The following is a 17,485-nucleotide window of genomic DNA, read 5'->3' as shown; positions in this document are numbered from 1 at the left end:
GGGGGCTGGCCCTGGGCACATTTTAAAAACCTCTTCAGGCCTCAGCTTCCCCAACTGTAAATTGGGATCATAATAGTGTCTATCTCATATGTTTGCTTTGAAGATATTATGAACCAATATTTGCTCACATAAATTCCTTCACAGTTATTTGTTCACATGAATGTTTGTTAAGTGAAATAAAAGAAAGTTAAGAATTCTTGTCCCTTAACTACTTCACTTCCTCCTGAATTTCCCTGCTGCTTTTGCAAATCTCATCCCTTCAAATGTAGACTGACTCCTTAATCCATGATGTCAATTATTCTTTCACACTTAGTTTCAGCTGCCCAATTTATTTGCTCATATACTGAAGTGGCAGAGATTTAGTGAAATAAAAACATAATTCCATGTTATATAATCTATAATCATAGCTCTACTCAGAACCTCCGCTGGCCTTCAATGTTTCTCTGGTCATCAACTTCCTCTAGTTGAAAGTTAATCAAGATGCTTCATTTCTTCAAACACCTACCTATTTAATCATCATCTCACTCATTAGGTGTGAATTCTTGTAACTTTCTCTCAATCACCTAAAACTTGTCAACTTCTAGACCTATTCTTTCCTCCTCCTCTTCTGACTCAGGATGAATGTGTCTCTTTGATAGTTCCCTACTGAATAATGCATAAAATTAAGCCCTTAACTTAACATCCATAGACTGATCTGGCTCGACAATTTAACCCCAACCTACTTTGCTCATCTTGCTTTTGGCTTTGACCTGTACACACAGGCACAAATGATGTCCCGGTCACATGAATCTGCTTTTCAATCATCAGACAAATCCTGAACTTTTCCACCTTCGTGCCTTTGCGGGTGGTGTTCTTTCCCAGTGTATATCGAATCTAGTTCAGTCTACACTGAGGCCTAGCTCATATCATGAATCCTCTTACCATCTCCTAATTAAATTTATTTTGCTCTCCTTCCTCATACCTTTGTACTGTGTGTAACTTCCCACGCTAGCACCTACTAATTGTGTGTGTGTGTGTTTGTGTATTTGTGTGTATGCATTTCAACAGACAGATGCCCAATAAATGAGAGTTAAATGAAATTATATTGAAGTCCATGGATGCTTGAGAAGAGAAAAACAGTGTGAATTACTTAAGGCAGGAAATAATTCTAAAGTCATTTATACTGTGACTTTAAATAGTATTCATATTTGGGTTTGTGTTTATAAATTATTATTATTAACTAGAATAATTTTTAAATTAGCTTGCATTTCCGGAAAAGGTATCAATAGGAAAAGAAATCAAAAGAAATCAATAGGAAAATAACCAGAAAATAGATAACTGACATGCATATAATGAAGACTAACCTATAGGTAAAAGTTACTGCTATGTATAGTATTAATCTTAGAACCACTGAAATTTGACATTGAAGAGACCCTAAAGATCATGTGTTCAACCTCCTTATGGTTGTCAATGAAAAAACTATAGCCCAGAGAGACTGGTTTTTAATTATACCACTAGTTAATCTAGCTGTGCCTAAAACCCATGATTTCTGACCTCCTGTATAAGTATTCTTTTTATTTTGAAAAGCTTCCTTTCATAGTTTTTATTGTTGTTTCTCTTGTGGAAAAAAGAAGGAGAAAATAGAATCCATTATATTGGATGTCACGAGTTCCAAGTAGCTAATTTTTTTTTGCCTCAGCCCACAAGGTTTATTAAGTAGGTCTTAAAATACATAAAACAGTAAAAAATTGTGAATTAAAGAAATTCTAGCTTAAATGTCTTTTAAAATATATACTTTCTAATGTTTTATAACAAATTCTATACTAATATTTTCATATCAATAACATATAAAGTACAAAAGCACCAAAGTATATAGAGTAGGATATTCAAGGAGAACATAGATTAAAAACTTGCAAATCTTTTGGAAGAGAAAAAATTCTAGATATAGAAAATTACCCTTATATTGCATAATATGCCTTTGCCCTGATCCCTTAACCAAATTCATGTGTGGGCACATAATTTTTTCTGTATAAAGGGAAATTGCATGAGCATAAAAATAGAAAAAAGTAGGTTAAACTAGCTTGTAACTTTGTGTCAGGTACCCACCTTTGGAAGCTATCATGTTGACAGAATAATTTTAATATTGGGCTTAAATTATTTTTGCACCTAAAAATCTATATCCTTATTATGTTGGTTTTAAAAATAAGATTTATTTGTTCAGTGATTCATTTGAACTTGGGGCCTAACTTTACTTTTATATTCCAAGAAGAAATTGTCTTATTATAATGTTTAAAGATAGGTATTAATTTTCTCAATATTATTCAAACATAGTTTTAAAAGAGAAAGATTCTATAGGTTTTACAGGCCAAACATTTTTCATTTTCCATAGTGTTAATAATTACCTTTTTTTCCTTATTTGATTACTTTCTCCATTTCTATATAAATGATTAATTCCCAAATCCTCCAGCACAAAATCTGGTTTGGAAACGTGCTCTTCTTTTTTTCTTTAATCTTTTCATTGTTCATTATCTTCTCCTTTATTTGACTTGTTTGGTCTTTCTGGAACCACTATTTTTGGATGTTGAAACTCCAAGACAGAACTTTGAATTATTTTTTTCTTCCTTATTTTCCTATTTTCCAACTTCTTTTCTCTTATGTCTTTCATTTGGCATCTGGGACATCTACATCTATAATGACTATTCTTTTTTTCACTTTTTCTCTCATACTTTTAACTTCACAGAGAATCTGTTTTGTTCTCGTCATGATCCTTACATGCTTCTATTCTTATTTTGAGGATTGAAACTCTCCTCTTATAAGGATTTTTTTTTGCATTCCCCACTTTGTAGTTTTTTTCCAAATTTGTTTTGAAAGGACTCCTTGGTGGGTAGGTGGGTAGGTGGACAAGGTTCAAGTCTGACTCATTAGAGATAAGGAAGGGAACTTATACGTTCAATCTTCAGTATATAGACTTTCACATAATTTCCCTGTGTTTGATATAGTACTCCTAACATCAGAATCCCTGTGGTTTAACTGCTATACAGCTCAAAGTTCCAATCTTTTGCTGGGGTAGAGAGTTTGGCATACCGTCAGTTATAAGGCGTGAGGGGTAATATTTGAGGGTCTAACTTCTTTTCATGAAGATTTTCAATTAGTTTTCCCACTTATCAGCCTTTCTGTGCAAATATGTCTCCTCTTCAATACCAGCTTAAGTTTATATTTCTCAGGTTTCTAAGTTCATCATCATATATGCATTTGTTTTCCAGCTTCTGAAATTTGGCTATTCTTTTCTCCTCTTATGTTTTCTTTGTACTTATGGATTAATACCTATTTTCTCCCTTCGTGTTATTATAGTGGCTCTTCAAAAGAAAGCCAAGGTTAATGTGTGTGTTCAATACTTCATATTTTGCATCACCCCACTGCAATTTTAAATTAGCAGACTTGTCTCTGAAAATTGAAATCCTAGAATTTCTCTCTCTTATCCAGGACCAAAGAACACTTTTATCCTTGATTTTGACTTGGTGAGATTTAGAGTATATGATACTCAGTGCTCAGTATATATATGATAGTTTTATTATTGCTTTTATTATTGATAGAACTTAAAGTTCTCCAACTTTATTCTTTGATGAATTAGACGGAAATCATAGACAGCCATTAACTCCTGTTAATGTGTCTAGAAATTCATTATTTAAAACATATTAGGGCTCCTACTTCAGCCAATAGTGAACTAAGTGTTTTCAGACCAACTTTTTTGTTGGCAACAACTAGAAAATTTGGACACAATTTTTTTTTTTTTTTTTTTGCTGAGGAAGACTGGCCCTGGGCTAACATCCGTGCCCATCTTCCTCCACTTTATATGCGACGCCGCCACAGCATGGCTTGCCAAGCAGTGCGTCAGTACGTGCCCGGGATCAGAACCAGGGAACCCCGGGCCACCGCAGCAGAGCACATGCACTTAACCGCTTGGACACAATATTTTTTTAAAAAATCTGTTTGAAAGTTTCATGGAATTATCAAGGCAAGTTGGATTTGCGAGTCAAATTTTTGCAAGAAAGGAGACTGTTTTTAAATTGTAAATTCTTAAACAACTGAGAGGCTGAGAAGCTAAGCAGTTTTGGTGGACAGGTCTTGGGGAAAAAGACTTGAATTTCAAAGTCTTTCTAATAGGTATATTTTCATTTTCTTTATGATTAATGATGTTGAGCACTTCGTTATGATTGTCCATTCATATATCTTTCTATTTTGAAGTATCTGCTCAATTTTTTGTCTTTCTTAATTGGGTTGTTTGTCATTTTATTACTGAGCTGTGGGGTTTGTTCATATATTCTGGAAACAATTCCTTTGTCAGATGTATGTGTTCTGAAAATTTTTGAAGTCTGTGGCTGGCTTATTTATTTTCTTATTCTTTTATATATATGTATGTGTATATATATGAACAGAAGTTCCAATTTTGATGAAGTTTAATTTACTCCTTTTTAAATCATTGATGGTTCATGTTGACTTACCTTAAGGTTATGAAGATATATTTTGATATTCTAAAAGCTTTATAGGTGAGCTTTAATGTTAAAGTTTACTTTTTAAAAAAATCTAAAGTTTGGTTTAAAGTTAAAATTCATTTTGACCTAATGTTTATGTTTGACGTGAAGTAAGCATCAAGGTACTTTTTTTTATATAGATACTCATCCAGTTGTTCCATCATCATCTTTTGAAAAGATTTTTCTTACCTCATTGAGCTATTTTGGTATCCTTGTTGACCATATGTGTGGATCTGTATGTTGGCTCTATTCTCTCTCATTGTTTTGTCTATCCATTAGCCAATACTTCACTGTCTTGATTACCCTTGGTTTTTAGCAACTCATGAAGTCAGGTAATAAATCCTCCAGATTTATTCTCCCTTTTCAAGGTTGTTTTGGGTATTCTTTTTTATTTCTATATAAATGTTGGAATCAGCATATCAATTTCTGAAACAAAGCTACTGAGATTTTGATTGAGATTGCATCCATTATATAGAATAATTTGTGAAGAATTTACATTTTAATGATATTGAGTTTTCCAATTCATGAACATGATATATATTTTCATTTATATAAGTTTCCTATAATTTTTCTGAGTGAAGCTTTATGCTTTTTGCACAAAGGTCTTGTGTATCTTTGCATAAATTTATCCCTATGTGTTTATGTTTTGGGATGCTATTGTAAATGTTATGTTTTATGTTTTATGTTCCAATTGTTCTTTGCAAGTACATGAAAATGCAGTTGACTTTATATCCTACCACATTGCTAAATATAAATACTCATATAGAGATATATATTTATATATAAAATATATGTAAATTCTAATACTTATATATGTCATATAAGTTCTTATATATATGAAATTTATATTTATGTATATATGTAAGTTCTAATTCTTTTGAAGATTCAGTAAGATTTTCTAAATGCACAAACATTTTATTTGTGATTAAAGATAGTTTTAATAATCTTTTTCTAAATGTATATGCCTTTTATATATTTTTTTTCTTGCTTTATGGCAAGAACTAGAATCTCCAGTGACAGGAGAGAACATTTTTGAGTTCTTCCTAATCTTAAGGAAAAAGTACTCAATATTTTACTAGTAATTATGACTTTTAACTGTAGAATTTTGATAGATTCTCTTTGTCTTGTTGAGAAAGTTGTTTTTTTTTCCTGTTTTGTTGAGATTTTTAATCATGAATGGGTATTGTATTTTCTCCTTGTTTTGCTTAATGGAGAAGTTATTAACTGGCATTTATATTTTAAACCAAATTTGCATTCATGACATAATCTGCAATTAGCTTTGATGTTTTATTTTTATTGTATATTGTTGTATTTGATACAGTCAGAGGGATTGGTCTGGTTTTCCTTGCTTATAACATCCTTGTCTGGGTTAGGTTGGCCTCATAAAATGAGGCCTCTTCCATTTTCTGAACAAGTTTGTGGAGGATTGATACTATTTCTTCCTTAAATATTTGGTAGAATTCACCATTAAAAGAATCTATGCTTGTAGGTTTCTATGTGGAAAGTGTTTTTAAAATTATGCATTCAACTTCTATAACTGATACTAAACTATTAGGATTTGTCTATTATTTATTGTTTTAGTAAGTTGTATGTTTCAATAAAATGTGTTTAGTTATATAAGTCATAAAATGTATTGTCATAAAGTATGTCAAAATATCACTTTATAAACTTTCGTTGTCTGTGTAATCTATAGTGAAGTCCCTCTCTCATTCCTGATGCTAGTAAGACAAAAAATTCAAAATTAGTATCTAATAAAAGAGTGTGATAATATATACAACAAAAATCAAAATAATTAAAAGGACTAATAAAAATATCTATAATTTAGTGGGAGATTTCAACATACTTCTCTGATTTATCATATAAAAACAATAAAAAAATTAGTATGGATGTGGAGAATTTGCATAACATAATTAACAAACTGACATAATGAACGTTTTTAAATAGCACCCAAGAACTAAATATTCACAAAATATTTATCAAATTGACCATATACTGTATTATAAAGCAGATCAACAAATTTCAAAGTATTGCTATGATACTTAGTAGAATTAATTTAGATATTAACAGTGAAAAAATGACTGGAAGAATACTCATTTGCTTATAAAATAAATATCGTATTTCATATAACCCATAGGAAAAGAGGAAATTAATATGAAAATATTTTGAAATTAATGATAGTGAAATTATAACATATGAAAGAACATGAAATGGAGATAATACCAGACTAAAAGAAAAATATATACTTTAAAGAAATATATATACTTTAGAGACATATTTTAGAAAAAAAGAGAAAGGATGAAAATCAGTGATAGCTACATCCATATATAAAATTAGAAAATAGAGAAAAATACAGTAAGAATAGAGATTAATGAAATAGTAAACAAACATAAGTGAGAGAAAGTCATCAAAGAAAAATATTTTTCTTTAAAAATAACAATAAAACGGACAAACCCCTGGAAAGACAGATCGAGAATAAGAAGAGAAAGGGAGAGTACAATTAGCCAACAGAGGAAATGAAAAATGAGATATTGCTGCAAATCCTGTAGACACCAAAAATAAGTATTTTATGAAAAACTTTATGGCAATAAACTGAAACTTTACAGTTAAAAGACATCTTCATAGAAAAATAGAACTTATCAAAACTGACCACAGAAGAAATTTAAAGTCTTAATATTCTTATATCTATTAAATATTAAATCTATGATTTAGGAAAACTTTCACACAGAGAAAAGTTCAGGGCCAGATGTCTTTCCCAATGTATTACAGCACACATTAAAGTTAAGAAATTAAAAGCAATAGTTGTACAGATAATCTTCCAGCAAAGAAGAAGAGTGGGAACAAGATATTAGCAGTTCAATTCCAGTTATATAGGTAACAGCGGCTAAAATAGCATGTCCAGATCCAAGTTGGGATTATTTCAAGAATGTAAACTTGGTTTAACATTTGAAAATCAAACATTGTAGTTTACCACATTAAGAGAATAAAAGAGAAAACTTTTCTGATCACCTCAATAAAATAAAGTATTTGATCATATTCCACATCTATTCACTACTAAAAACAAAACAACCATAACAGCAAATACTCTTAGCCAATTAGAAATAGTAAAGAACTTCTTTAATATGATAATGTGTATCTGCAAACTTCTAGCAAGCTTTATATTTAACATTTAACACTCTTATTTAAAAGTGAAATGTTGAAAATACTCCCATTGATATTGGGAGCAAGACAAGAATGATCAGTACCTTCAGTCTAATTCAGCTTTGTGCTGGAGATCATTGCCCATGGCAATAAAGCAAGAAAAATACATAGAATTTATGAGGATAAGAAGAAAAGAAATTAGGGCCGGCCCCGTGGCTTGGTGGTTGAGTGCACGCGCTCCGATGCTGGTGGCCCGGGTTTGGATCCCGGGCGCGCACCGAGGCACCACTTCTCTGTCCATCCTGAGGCCGAGTCCCACATACAGCAACTAGAAGGATGTGCAGCTATGACATACAACTATCTACTGGGGCTTTGGGGGGAAAAAATAAATAAATAAAATCTTTAAAAAAAAAAGAGAAGAAATTAAAAGTCATTGTGAATGGACTGCATGATTATGTACATGTATAAATCCAATGTAATCTACAGATAAAGTATTTCAATTCATAAATGAGTTTAGCAGGGGCTCTGGATAAAAGGTAAAAATAAAAATCACATATTTCTATATGATACTGGTAAATAATAATACTAAAAAAATTGTCTCATATAATACATTAGAATTATTAAATACCTGAAAAAAATCTCTAATAAATATTTGAAAGACGTCTACCCAGGACACAATGAAACATTATTAAGAGAAATTAAAGAAGATCTAAATGAAGAGAAATATAATATGGCTGTATTTTGTGAAGACTCAACATTGTAAAGATTCTCCAAATGTTATATGTAAAAGCAAAGGCTAAGTTTAGCCAAGACAATCTTGAAATTGAACAAAGTTAAAGGACATGTTTCGTTGCATATCAAGATATTTTTTAAAGCTGCAGTAATTAAGACAGTGTTGTATTGATGCAATAATAGACATATAAGCCTATGGAACATAAGGGGAATTCAGACACTGACTAGAACCTGCATGCATACTTGATTATGACAAAGTTGGCAGTGCAGAGCAAGTAAAGATCATCTTTCCAGTAATGGTATGTGGATACTTGGATATTCATGCACCTTTTTCTATTGTAACAAATCACTCTCAAAACTTAGTGGCTTAAGACAACAGCATTAATTTTATTATCTTGCATTTTTCTGTCTGGGTAAGAATTTTGGAAAAAGATTAATTGGGCAGTTCTGACAGTAGGTCTTTCATGTAGTTGTAGTCAGACAGGCTAGACCTGGAACAGAGGTGGTCTGGAATATCCTGGGAATGTTCAAGCCTGTCTGGACAATGAACATGTGAAAATTAGCTCAATCTCGCTAGTAATCAGGGAAATGGAATTTAAACCTCGGTGGCCTACCCCTTAGGCCTCCACCAGAATAGCTTCAATTAGAAGACTGGCAATACCCAATGTCAGTGAGAATGTGGAGCAGCTCAAACTCTCATAGACTGCTGATGAGGATCTAGTTTGGTAAAACCACTTTTGAAATCTGTCCGGCAATATCACTAAATGGAAAAATTTGGAAATCCTATGACCCAGACATTCCTTTTACTGGTTTATAACCAACTGGCAAATGTCATCTAAGCATAAAAGCAATTACAATAAGGTTTATAGCAGAAATATTTAAAATAGCACCTAGAAATACCTAGAAATTACTAAAAATTACTTACTAGACACAGCAAACTGGAGACAACCCTCGTATCTCTCAAGTTTAGAATGAATGAACTGTGATATTTTTATACATTAAAATAATATGCAGAAAAGAAAATGAGTTAATCCTATTCACAAAAATACAGATGAAGATCAGAAACAATGCTCAGTAAATGATACTAAATTCAAAAGAATGCATATAGAAGTCAAGATAGTGGTCATCTTTGGGGAAAGGAGGGGAATAATGATGGGAAAGCATGAGGGGGTTCTGTTGTGTTAGCAATATTCTATTCATTGACTTGGATACTTAGTTACATTGGTGTGTTCACTTTGATAATTTGTTGAATGTTACACTTCTCTGTATGTATAATACTTCAATAATAAGTTCATTTTTAAAATCAATGTTGAGTGCACAGTATCACTGGGGAAGACACAAACAGGTTAGTTTGTAATTAAGTTTATTTTTAATAGAGCAGGTTTTTATCATTTTTTAAATGATATTGAGGAACACACTGAATCATTAGGAGAGCTAGAGAACCAGGTTTGGAGGCTTCTTCTCCAGAAAAAATGACCAAAGTAAATTCATACTAAACTGGACTGGGGGAGAAAGCCCGTTGCTGCCTCTCTGTGCAGACAGAGCGTCTTTTGATGCCAACACCTCTGACACATCCAGGACTCTGGATGCTTTCTCTCCAATCACTGCTACTGCTGCTGCTGCCTCCCATCTCGAGAATGGATTTTGTGCAGCCCCTTTTTTCTTGGGTCCCCGGCATCTGAATGATCGTCTGGGCTTGTGCTTCTGATTGGTAGAGACTGGGTCATGTGCAAATTCTATCTTCAAGTCAGGCTAGTGAATGAAAGGTATCTGGAATTTCATTGTTACTGTGTTTTATAAAATGTGGCTTTCAGAACACAGAAAGAAGTTTCAGATGCTGCCAAAAGTGAATGACAGATACCCATACACCCACCCGACTTGTGTGTGTGACTTTGAGCTTGTGTTTCCAACAAGGTTTATCAGTAGGCATAGCGTTTCCACATATCTGAGCTGTTATGAAATGGTTTAGCAGTCATTTATTCCAATCCGGATTAACAGAGTCACAAGTGTCGCTCCTTCTAAAATATAGCTAGGCTTTTGTAAGTCCTTGCCTTGTTCCTGGTACTTAACCCATTCTCTGAGTGGTGTGGGAATTCTTGCCACTTAACAAAGATATTTTTACTATTTTCTGCTGTACTAGAAAATGTTAAATGCTTAGTATCCACGTTGTGGTAGGTTGTTTTTTCTTTCTGAATTTTATTCTCATTTATCGAGTATATGACAAAGAACAATCCTGGTTTGCAAATAAGGATTTTAACGTCTTTTAGCCAGCCTAACATTATTTCCCTTAATTCAATACGCATTTCCTCCTTATATTTTAACATCTTTAAAGTCTGTTTCCATTTTATAATAAATAGAACATCATAGATTGCCAGTATTTTCTCCTTTTAGTGATATGAAAACTAGTTTTGCATCTTATAGATAATCCTATCTTAGAATTGATAAAATAATTATATTTAAATACAAAAATAATAATTAAAGGTATGTGATCGAGGTCATTGCATAATTACGCCTCCTAGTTACCAGTGTCTTTATATAATATTATAGACCTCAGACATCAAGATTTTCCAGGGAATTATACCAACCCAACACAAATCCTCACTTCTACTCCTCTATTTTTACAGCTGTGTCATTCTTTCTGTTTATCTCAAAGCAGCACCTGCAACCTCTTCTGTAGTCTCCTGGTGGTGTGTGAATTATACAAGGGACTCCTCAGGCCAGTCATGGACCTCAGTCATCCTTCCTTCCTCAGCTCACTGCCACAAAGCCCACACTCTCCTTTTCTTACTTGATAAGTTCAAAGGGTAGTTATCCTACAAAACTACATCTCAGATTTAAACAAATACATCATTATAGCCATGATAGTAATGTATTTTATGTCTTGTCATCCTCCATCAGAAAAATTCCCTTATTTTGCACTAATCCTTCCTTTCCCATACTGCTTGGGGATCAACCAAAACAATGGCTTATATTTGTCTAGTGACCTGTTGCTGTTGATGTGCATTTGCGTGTATCATCTCACTTAACTTTCACAACAAATGTGTGTCTATGACAGGGTGATTGTTCTCATTGTACAAATAAGAAAACAATATTTGACTAAGCTCACATAATAGTGGATGTTGGATTCCAATTCATAATTGATTTCCAGTTGTGTCTTCTTATCCACTCTGCCCTTTAATATCCAGACTCTGAATGTCTAAACTCCTTCTCTTCTATTTTTGAGTTTCCATTTAATGATCCTGTAATAAAGAATTTGAACAAACAACAGTACTTTTTAGTGTTTTCTAGCTTTATGTATAACAAAAATTGATAGACTTTATACTTGTTATCCATTATTTTTATTAACTGATGAATTCATTTTCACTTTATCTTGAGAAATGATCCCACAAATCAATTGCTTTCAGGAGGGGAGGGATTTAGTATTTGTTTTCAACAGAAAATAAATTTTAAAGAATATACCTTATACTAACATTGATCTCACTTGCCTATAATCCTGTTTTCAACACTTCTTTTATTTCTAGTTATGTTTCGCCTCTATGATACAGATGGGAATGGCTTCCTGGACAGCTCGGTAATTTTTTTCCTCAAATTTTCTGTGAAAATTTCAAAGTAGTTTGTTCTGAAAAAATGCAATGAATAAATTTATAGCTATTACTGCAGAAGACACACTTATTATAATTTCCATGCACTCACACAGCATTTTTATCATCTGACTTTTTGAAAGAGAGTGATCTGAGGAAACTATTAGGATTACAATCGTTGTATTGAATAATTTTACTTAAAAAAAGTGACTTTTTATGCACTGAAAGATAAAAAAGACTCCAACCTCATCTGAATAAAACATAAGAGAAAGTTGAGATCATTGATCTAGAAAGAAAAAATATATATATATGAGATTTGATAGTAAGGAAAATATGGAGAATATGAGTAGAATTTAGAGGACTTATAAAGTTAATTTAATCATTTTATATTTTCTCACTTTTTAAAAGTGTTCTTAGTCATATATGCTGTTGAAATAGGTAAATGTACTTATAAATTGCTTTGAGAAACCTCCTTTTTAAAATGTCTTATCCAATTTTAAATGCAACTTGCGCTATCTATACTTTTAGTCATAAAAAACAATAGAACAAAAAAGTGCCATCTCTGTATGATTTAACTGAAAGGAATAATTAAATGTTCATTTTATTTGTAGTATGGGCAAATCATTGATAGTTTTCGGAGGTATGGTTGGACTCTTAGTTCTACTGCACAAATCAGTGTCTCATATGTAAATCCATCTCAAGTTCCATCCAATAATGTATTTTATATTTACTAATAACATTTTTTGCACATTATGTTATTTCCTGTTCTATAAAGGAAATATAAAAATATTAATAAAAGAATAAGTGTCATATTATGGAAATTTTGAAGTACATAGGTACATTAAAAAGCCAATATTTTGAGATATTTAACATTGATTAAAATAAACCTTATTTCTGATAATAAGTAAGTTTCTCTCATCCTCTGATGTAACTCTGTAAGGCAGAACTCAAAAAGACTTTTATGAGCAAAGCCATGAAGCAGGAGATTTAGTTATATAACAGTGAGTAGGATAATGGTACATTAGCTTCTCCAGAGAGAGATAAAAATATATAATTCCTACTCTAGGAAATGACCACCAATCTGAATTGATGCTGTGATTGTGGGATTTCCTATGTTTAAGTCTCTCTAATTTTTCAAATGCTATTATTTTTAAGTGCCTGGGAGTGTTCAGTTTTTCCATGTAGGAATATTAAGCTACATGATACATTTGCTCATTTTCTGGTGGCATTTCTCAACTAAGAGTTTAGATTTCTTCTAGATATTTCAATATGCTTATTGTAGTGCTTCTGACTACACCAAGGCAAATTATATTTTTAATGCAGATTTGTTTTATTTAATGTTTCTTTTTAATTAAATTAAAAGGACGTTTCTTTACTAGGCATTTAGCCATGGATTGGCAGCTGATTTGAAAATTCAGTCAAATGCTTTTTTTGGTCTCTGGCCATTTTTTTGTTAACATATAGTAGATTACTAGCAATATTTATAACTATATTCCCAACATTAATATCTATAGTCCCAACGTTAAACAATAAGTTGGAGATAAATTTGTTTATAATTAAACTAGTCTTTTTTGTAATTAAATGTCTGGATTTAATTTCTATGGTTTTCTCCACACAACTTACTGCTACATTATATTTCCTTCAATATCAGGTTAAATTGCACCTTCTGATGTAATTTGTCTTGGAAATTTAAAGTTCACATATTGGAGGCAAACCAGAGGAAAATTGATACTTTGAAAAATGACAATTATGTCTAATAATACTTCTTAATGTTTATTGATCACTTGCAATATGCCAGACAACATAAATGTATTTCATGTAATAGCATGTTTAATCTTTGCAGCAATTCTATGAACTAAGATTAGAATATCTATTTTACTCATGAGGGAACTGAGTCTTAGGGAGGTTAAATGACTTATCTAATGTCACATGCCTACATAATAGTCCACCAAAAATAGTTTCTGTTCCTAAAAACATATCCAGGACTTCAATTATTCCAAACCATTAAGGCATATATAAGCAAAGATAGAGAAGGTGAAAGATTATTAACGTACACACACACACGCAATTCTGGCCTATAATTCCAAGGGATTTGTGTTTAAAATTTTTCTTATTTATAATAAATGAACACATTTATATTTATATTGTTTCTGGGACAACTTGTGTTGCATAAATAACATTTTCATGATTACCTTTTTCTGGAGAGGGGGACTGTAGTTTTCAGCAGTTTCTCAGAGGGATCCATAACTTCCTAAAACAAAATGTCTTTTATCATATTTCCTTCTTCATCCTATGAATATTAACTACATATATTAGATCAGAGATTTGAGTAGAATAATCTTTGATTAATATGCTTTCAAGCCTTGTTCTTTTATAGTTATATTTTAAATTATCATACCATAAAACACCACTTTTAATTATGTCGTTGACTACATTTAAAATTACTAGCATTTACAAAGTATGTTTAATCTTTTCTGGAGATAAGGAAAAATTAAAACATTAAATAAATAGGTATGAAAAAATGTTTTAACTTGTTTAGCCAAACCATATGCATTGACATTTGAGCAGAACAACGTAAGAATTCTAAGTAAAATTCTATCTCCTCGTAAAATAAACTCTACATGTGCTTAGCCTCCAAACCTTGACCATGCACATCCCTCCAACAGAGCAAATTATCCCAGTGCATGGCTAGAAAAGTCAATATACGGTCTCTGTGCATCAGAATAAAAAATAAACCTCTCAGTTGCGCTCACGCACTTCCTTCCACTCTTCCACACCTGTTTTCAAGCCAAAAGGTCGGGATACTCAGTGACTTCAAAATCACATCTTGGGAAAACATGTGTGCTCCTTTCATCGGAAGCTCCTTTCCAAAGAAAGATTTTCTTTCTCAAAAATTTTCTACTGGAAGAAAATCTTTCTTTGTATGGTTGTGCCCTCTCCTGGTGAAGATTTCTAGACAAAATGCAAAATGAATTTATATTTAGACTCTTCTTTTATGTATAGTTAATCAGACCTTTAAAAAAGATATATATATAATATATTCATATATAATAACATCAATATATACTTATTTTTATAAATTATATTGTTATTGCATAAATTATATTATATATAAGTATTATAAGTATATATCTTTAGAATATAAATATAAATAATATAAAATTTATATAAGTTTAATCATACAACTCCTTCACATGTTGAACAAAATAATTCCTGTTAAGTCAAAGTTGAAGAACTTCCTGAGACCTTGTATTCATTTTCTCTCTCTCTCTCTCCTCCAGGAGCTGGAAAATATCATCAGTCAGATGATGCACGTAGCAGAATACCTTGAATGGGATGTCACTGAACTTAATCCAGTAGGTATATGAATGACTTAACTGTTGCTAAATTCTAGAAGACCCCTTTCTCTTTTGTCTTTTTTGGAACCCTAATGTTTTATTGTCATTTGATTTTTTCTTTTGCTGACTCTAAGTTACTATTTCTAATCAGTAGGCGAAGTGGATTGTGAACAAGAAAAGGTATTTGTGGTGTTCTGAAACTGAGCAATAACTTCTGCTTTTCTTCCTCATGGAAATTAATTTGGATGGTGGTCTTACATACGTGTAGATAAACAGAAGCTGCCAATGGACACTGCCAAGGTGATACCATGCCATGACAAAAGTCAGAATTGATAAATGTTTTTTATGATCTCTGTGATTTTCCTTATATGGAAATAGCTAAAATATTCATTGTAAAAGAGGATGAAGGTGATTAAGAAGATGATGCTGATAGTTTACTGTGCACGGGTCACTGGGTTGTCTTGTGTATATGTGTTATTTAATGCCTTCAACTCTCTGAGGTTGATACTGCCATTTTATTCATTTTACAGATGAGGAAATTGAGATGCCAAAATGTTAAAGTTACTTGCCCAAAGCTCTTCAGCTAATTAAAGATAGAGCTAGGGAATTTTAGTCAAATCGTTTAGAGAAATAGTATCCAACAATGCTTATAAGAATATAAAAACTTGGCATTTTCAGTAGATTTACACCAAAGTTACAACATTATTCAAATGTATATTAAAACATACTTGATTAGAAACTTTGACTTTAGCCACAAGTAATATTATGGGGAGACTTGATATATTACTGATTTTAGTTTATTTTTGAAACTGACTAAGTTTAGCAAGTTGTACATGAATCAAACAAGTACACATCAATTTTATTTAAATGGTTTACATTTTCTATGAATTAAAAAAGCTTATTCTTTAATCGCGGTTCACATTTATGCAGTTAACAGCAGGATAACGGTGTGATTATGTGATGCGAGGGCTCTGATAGCATTTCCCTTGCTTTGCAAACTAATGTCAGTCGAGTACAACCAAGTCATGTGCAATGTCATGCACAAAGGAGGGCACCATTCTTACTGGGACTGGGGTTTTCCTAGTTTTAACTCAACTGGTTTTTCTTTTTTGGATATGGAAATGCACATGCTGTGCACATAGTAAGTGGCAGATATCATTAACAAAGCTGCAGTTTGTATATGGAATAATAAATTAAATGGCAACATGTGTTTAATCCTAAAGATACTGCTTGATTCATCTTGATACTATTTTCTCTGAAATCAAGGGACTTATCATAAGTTCTGTAGCACTTTTTGGTTATGTTAATCTAAAATAGCTTTCTCCATCCTACTCACCTTAATACCTGTGAGTATTATTCATCTATCCATCAAGCCTCTTGTCCTCAGTGGAGTGACAGAGGAAAGGGGGATCTTTTCTATCAGCTTCCACAGTAGAAGCAGGCACCACCACTTCTCAACAAAAAATATTTGGGGGGGTTTGGGGGAGTGGGGGTTTGAGAAAAGGGGGATCTGGATGCTGTAAGGAAGGGAACAATTAGTGGCTGGGCAGTCTAATTATGACAAATGACTTCCAGAAAACACAAATAATAAACTGTATAGCGTTATTTGTCATTTGTGGCACACACAAGTCTGCCACTTCCGTGTGTGGTAGAAATAGTAGAAAACCAAGATTTACGTTGTGCATTGTGTTTGCTGTCATAGTAACGGCCTCATCTCGCCTAATGATGCAACAGCTCTCCCCATTTCAAACAAGTGTGTACATTTGTATACATTGTCAGGTCCCTATAAGTTTGCATATATGAATAAAGAGAATTGAACATTTGAGGTTGATGGCAGTTAGTAGGGAAGACTGAGATGTTCTTGGAAGAAGTTTTTTAAAAACTAACCCAGGCTCTAACGTTAGATATATTAGGTACAAAATGAAAGCATCACCCATTTGAAACAAGTACTCTGTATTTTAGTTCTCTTCTCATTTATTTCTTTCTACTACCTCATCAAGGGACAGGACATTTTAACAAGATCTTACGCCATTTGGCCAAATTCTAAGTAATTTCCCCTGTTTTTCATTTTGAGAATAATGAAATAATTACTTCAGCATCATTTTATTCCAAGAAGTCTTTTTCTTTCCAATACCTATAGATAAATTTGTTTCTATGAAGGAAAATAATCTGATTTTCAAATATT

At 32.2% G+C, this 17,485-nt stretch overlaps 1 protein-coding gene across 10 annotated transcripts in view; it reads left to right on the top strand.

The window, feature by feature from the left end:
• DGKB (diacylglycerol kinase beta) overlaps window positions 1-17,485 on the top strand; it is a 697,510-nt gene that overhangs the window by 176,151 nt on the left and 503,874 nt on the right. For all 10 annotated transcript variants that reach the window (XM_058526516.1, XM_058526562.1, XM_058526536.1 and 7 more), the window contains 2 exons: window positions 11,903-11,952; window positions 15,244-15,318. In XM_058526516.1, the coding sequence (XP_058382499.1) occupies window positions 11,903-11,952; window positions 15,244-15,318 (125 nt within the window). The remainder of the gene's footprint in view (window positions 1-11,902; window positions 11,953-15,243; window positions 15,319-17,485) is intronic.

This window comes from Diceros bicornis, chromosome 3, assembly GCF_020826845.1.
Source record: "Diceros bicornis minor isolate mBicDic1 chromosome 3, mDicBic1.mat.cur, whole genome shotgun sequence".
NCBI classification, from domain to species: Eukaryota; Metazoa; Chordata; class Mammalia; order Perissodactyla; family Rhinocerotidae; genus Diceros; species Diceros bicornis.
The sequence above is the reverse complement of the archived record's forward strand: the minus strand, read 5'-3'. Positions and strand labels throughout refer to the sequence as shown.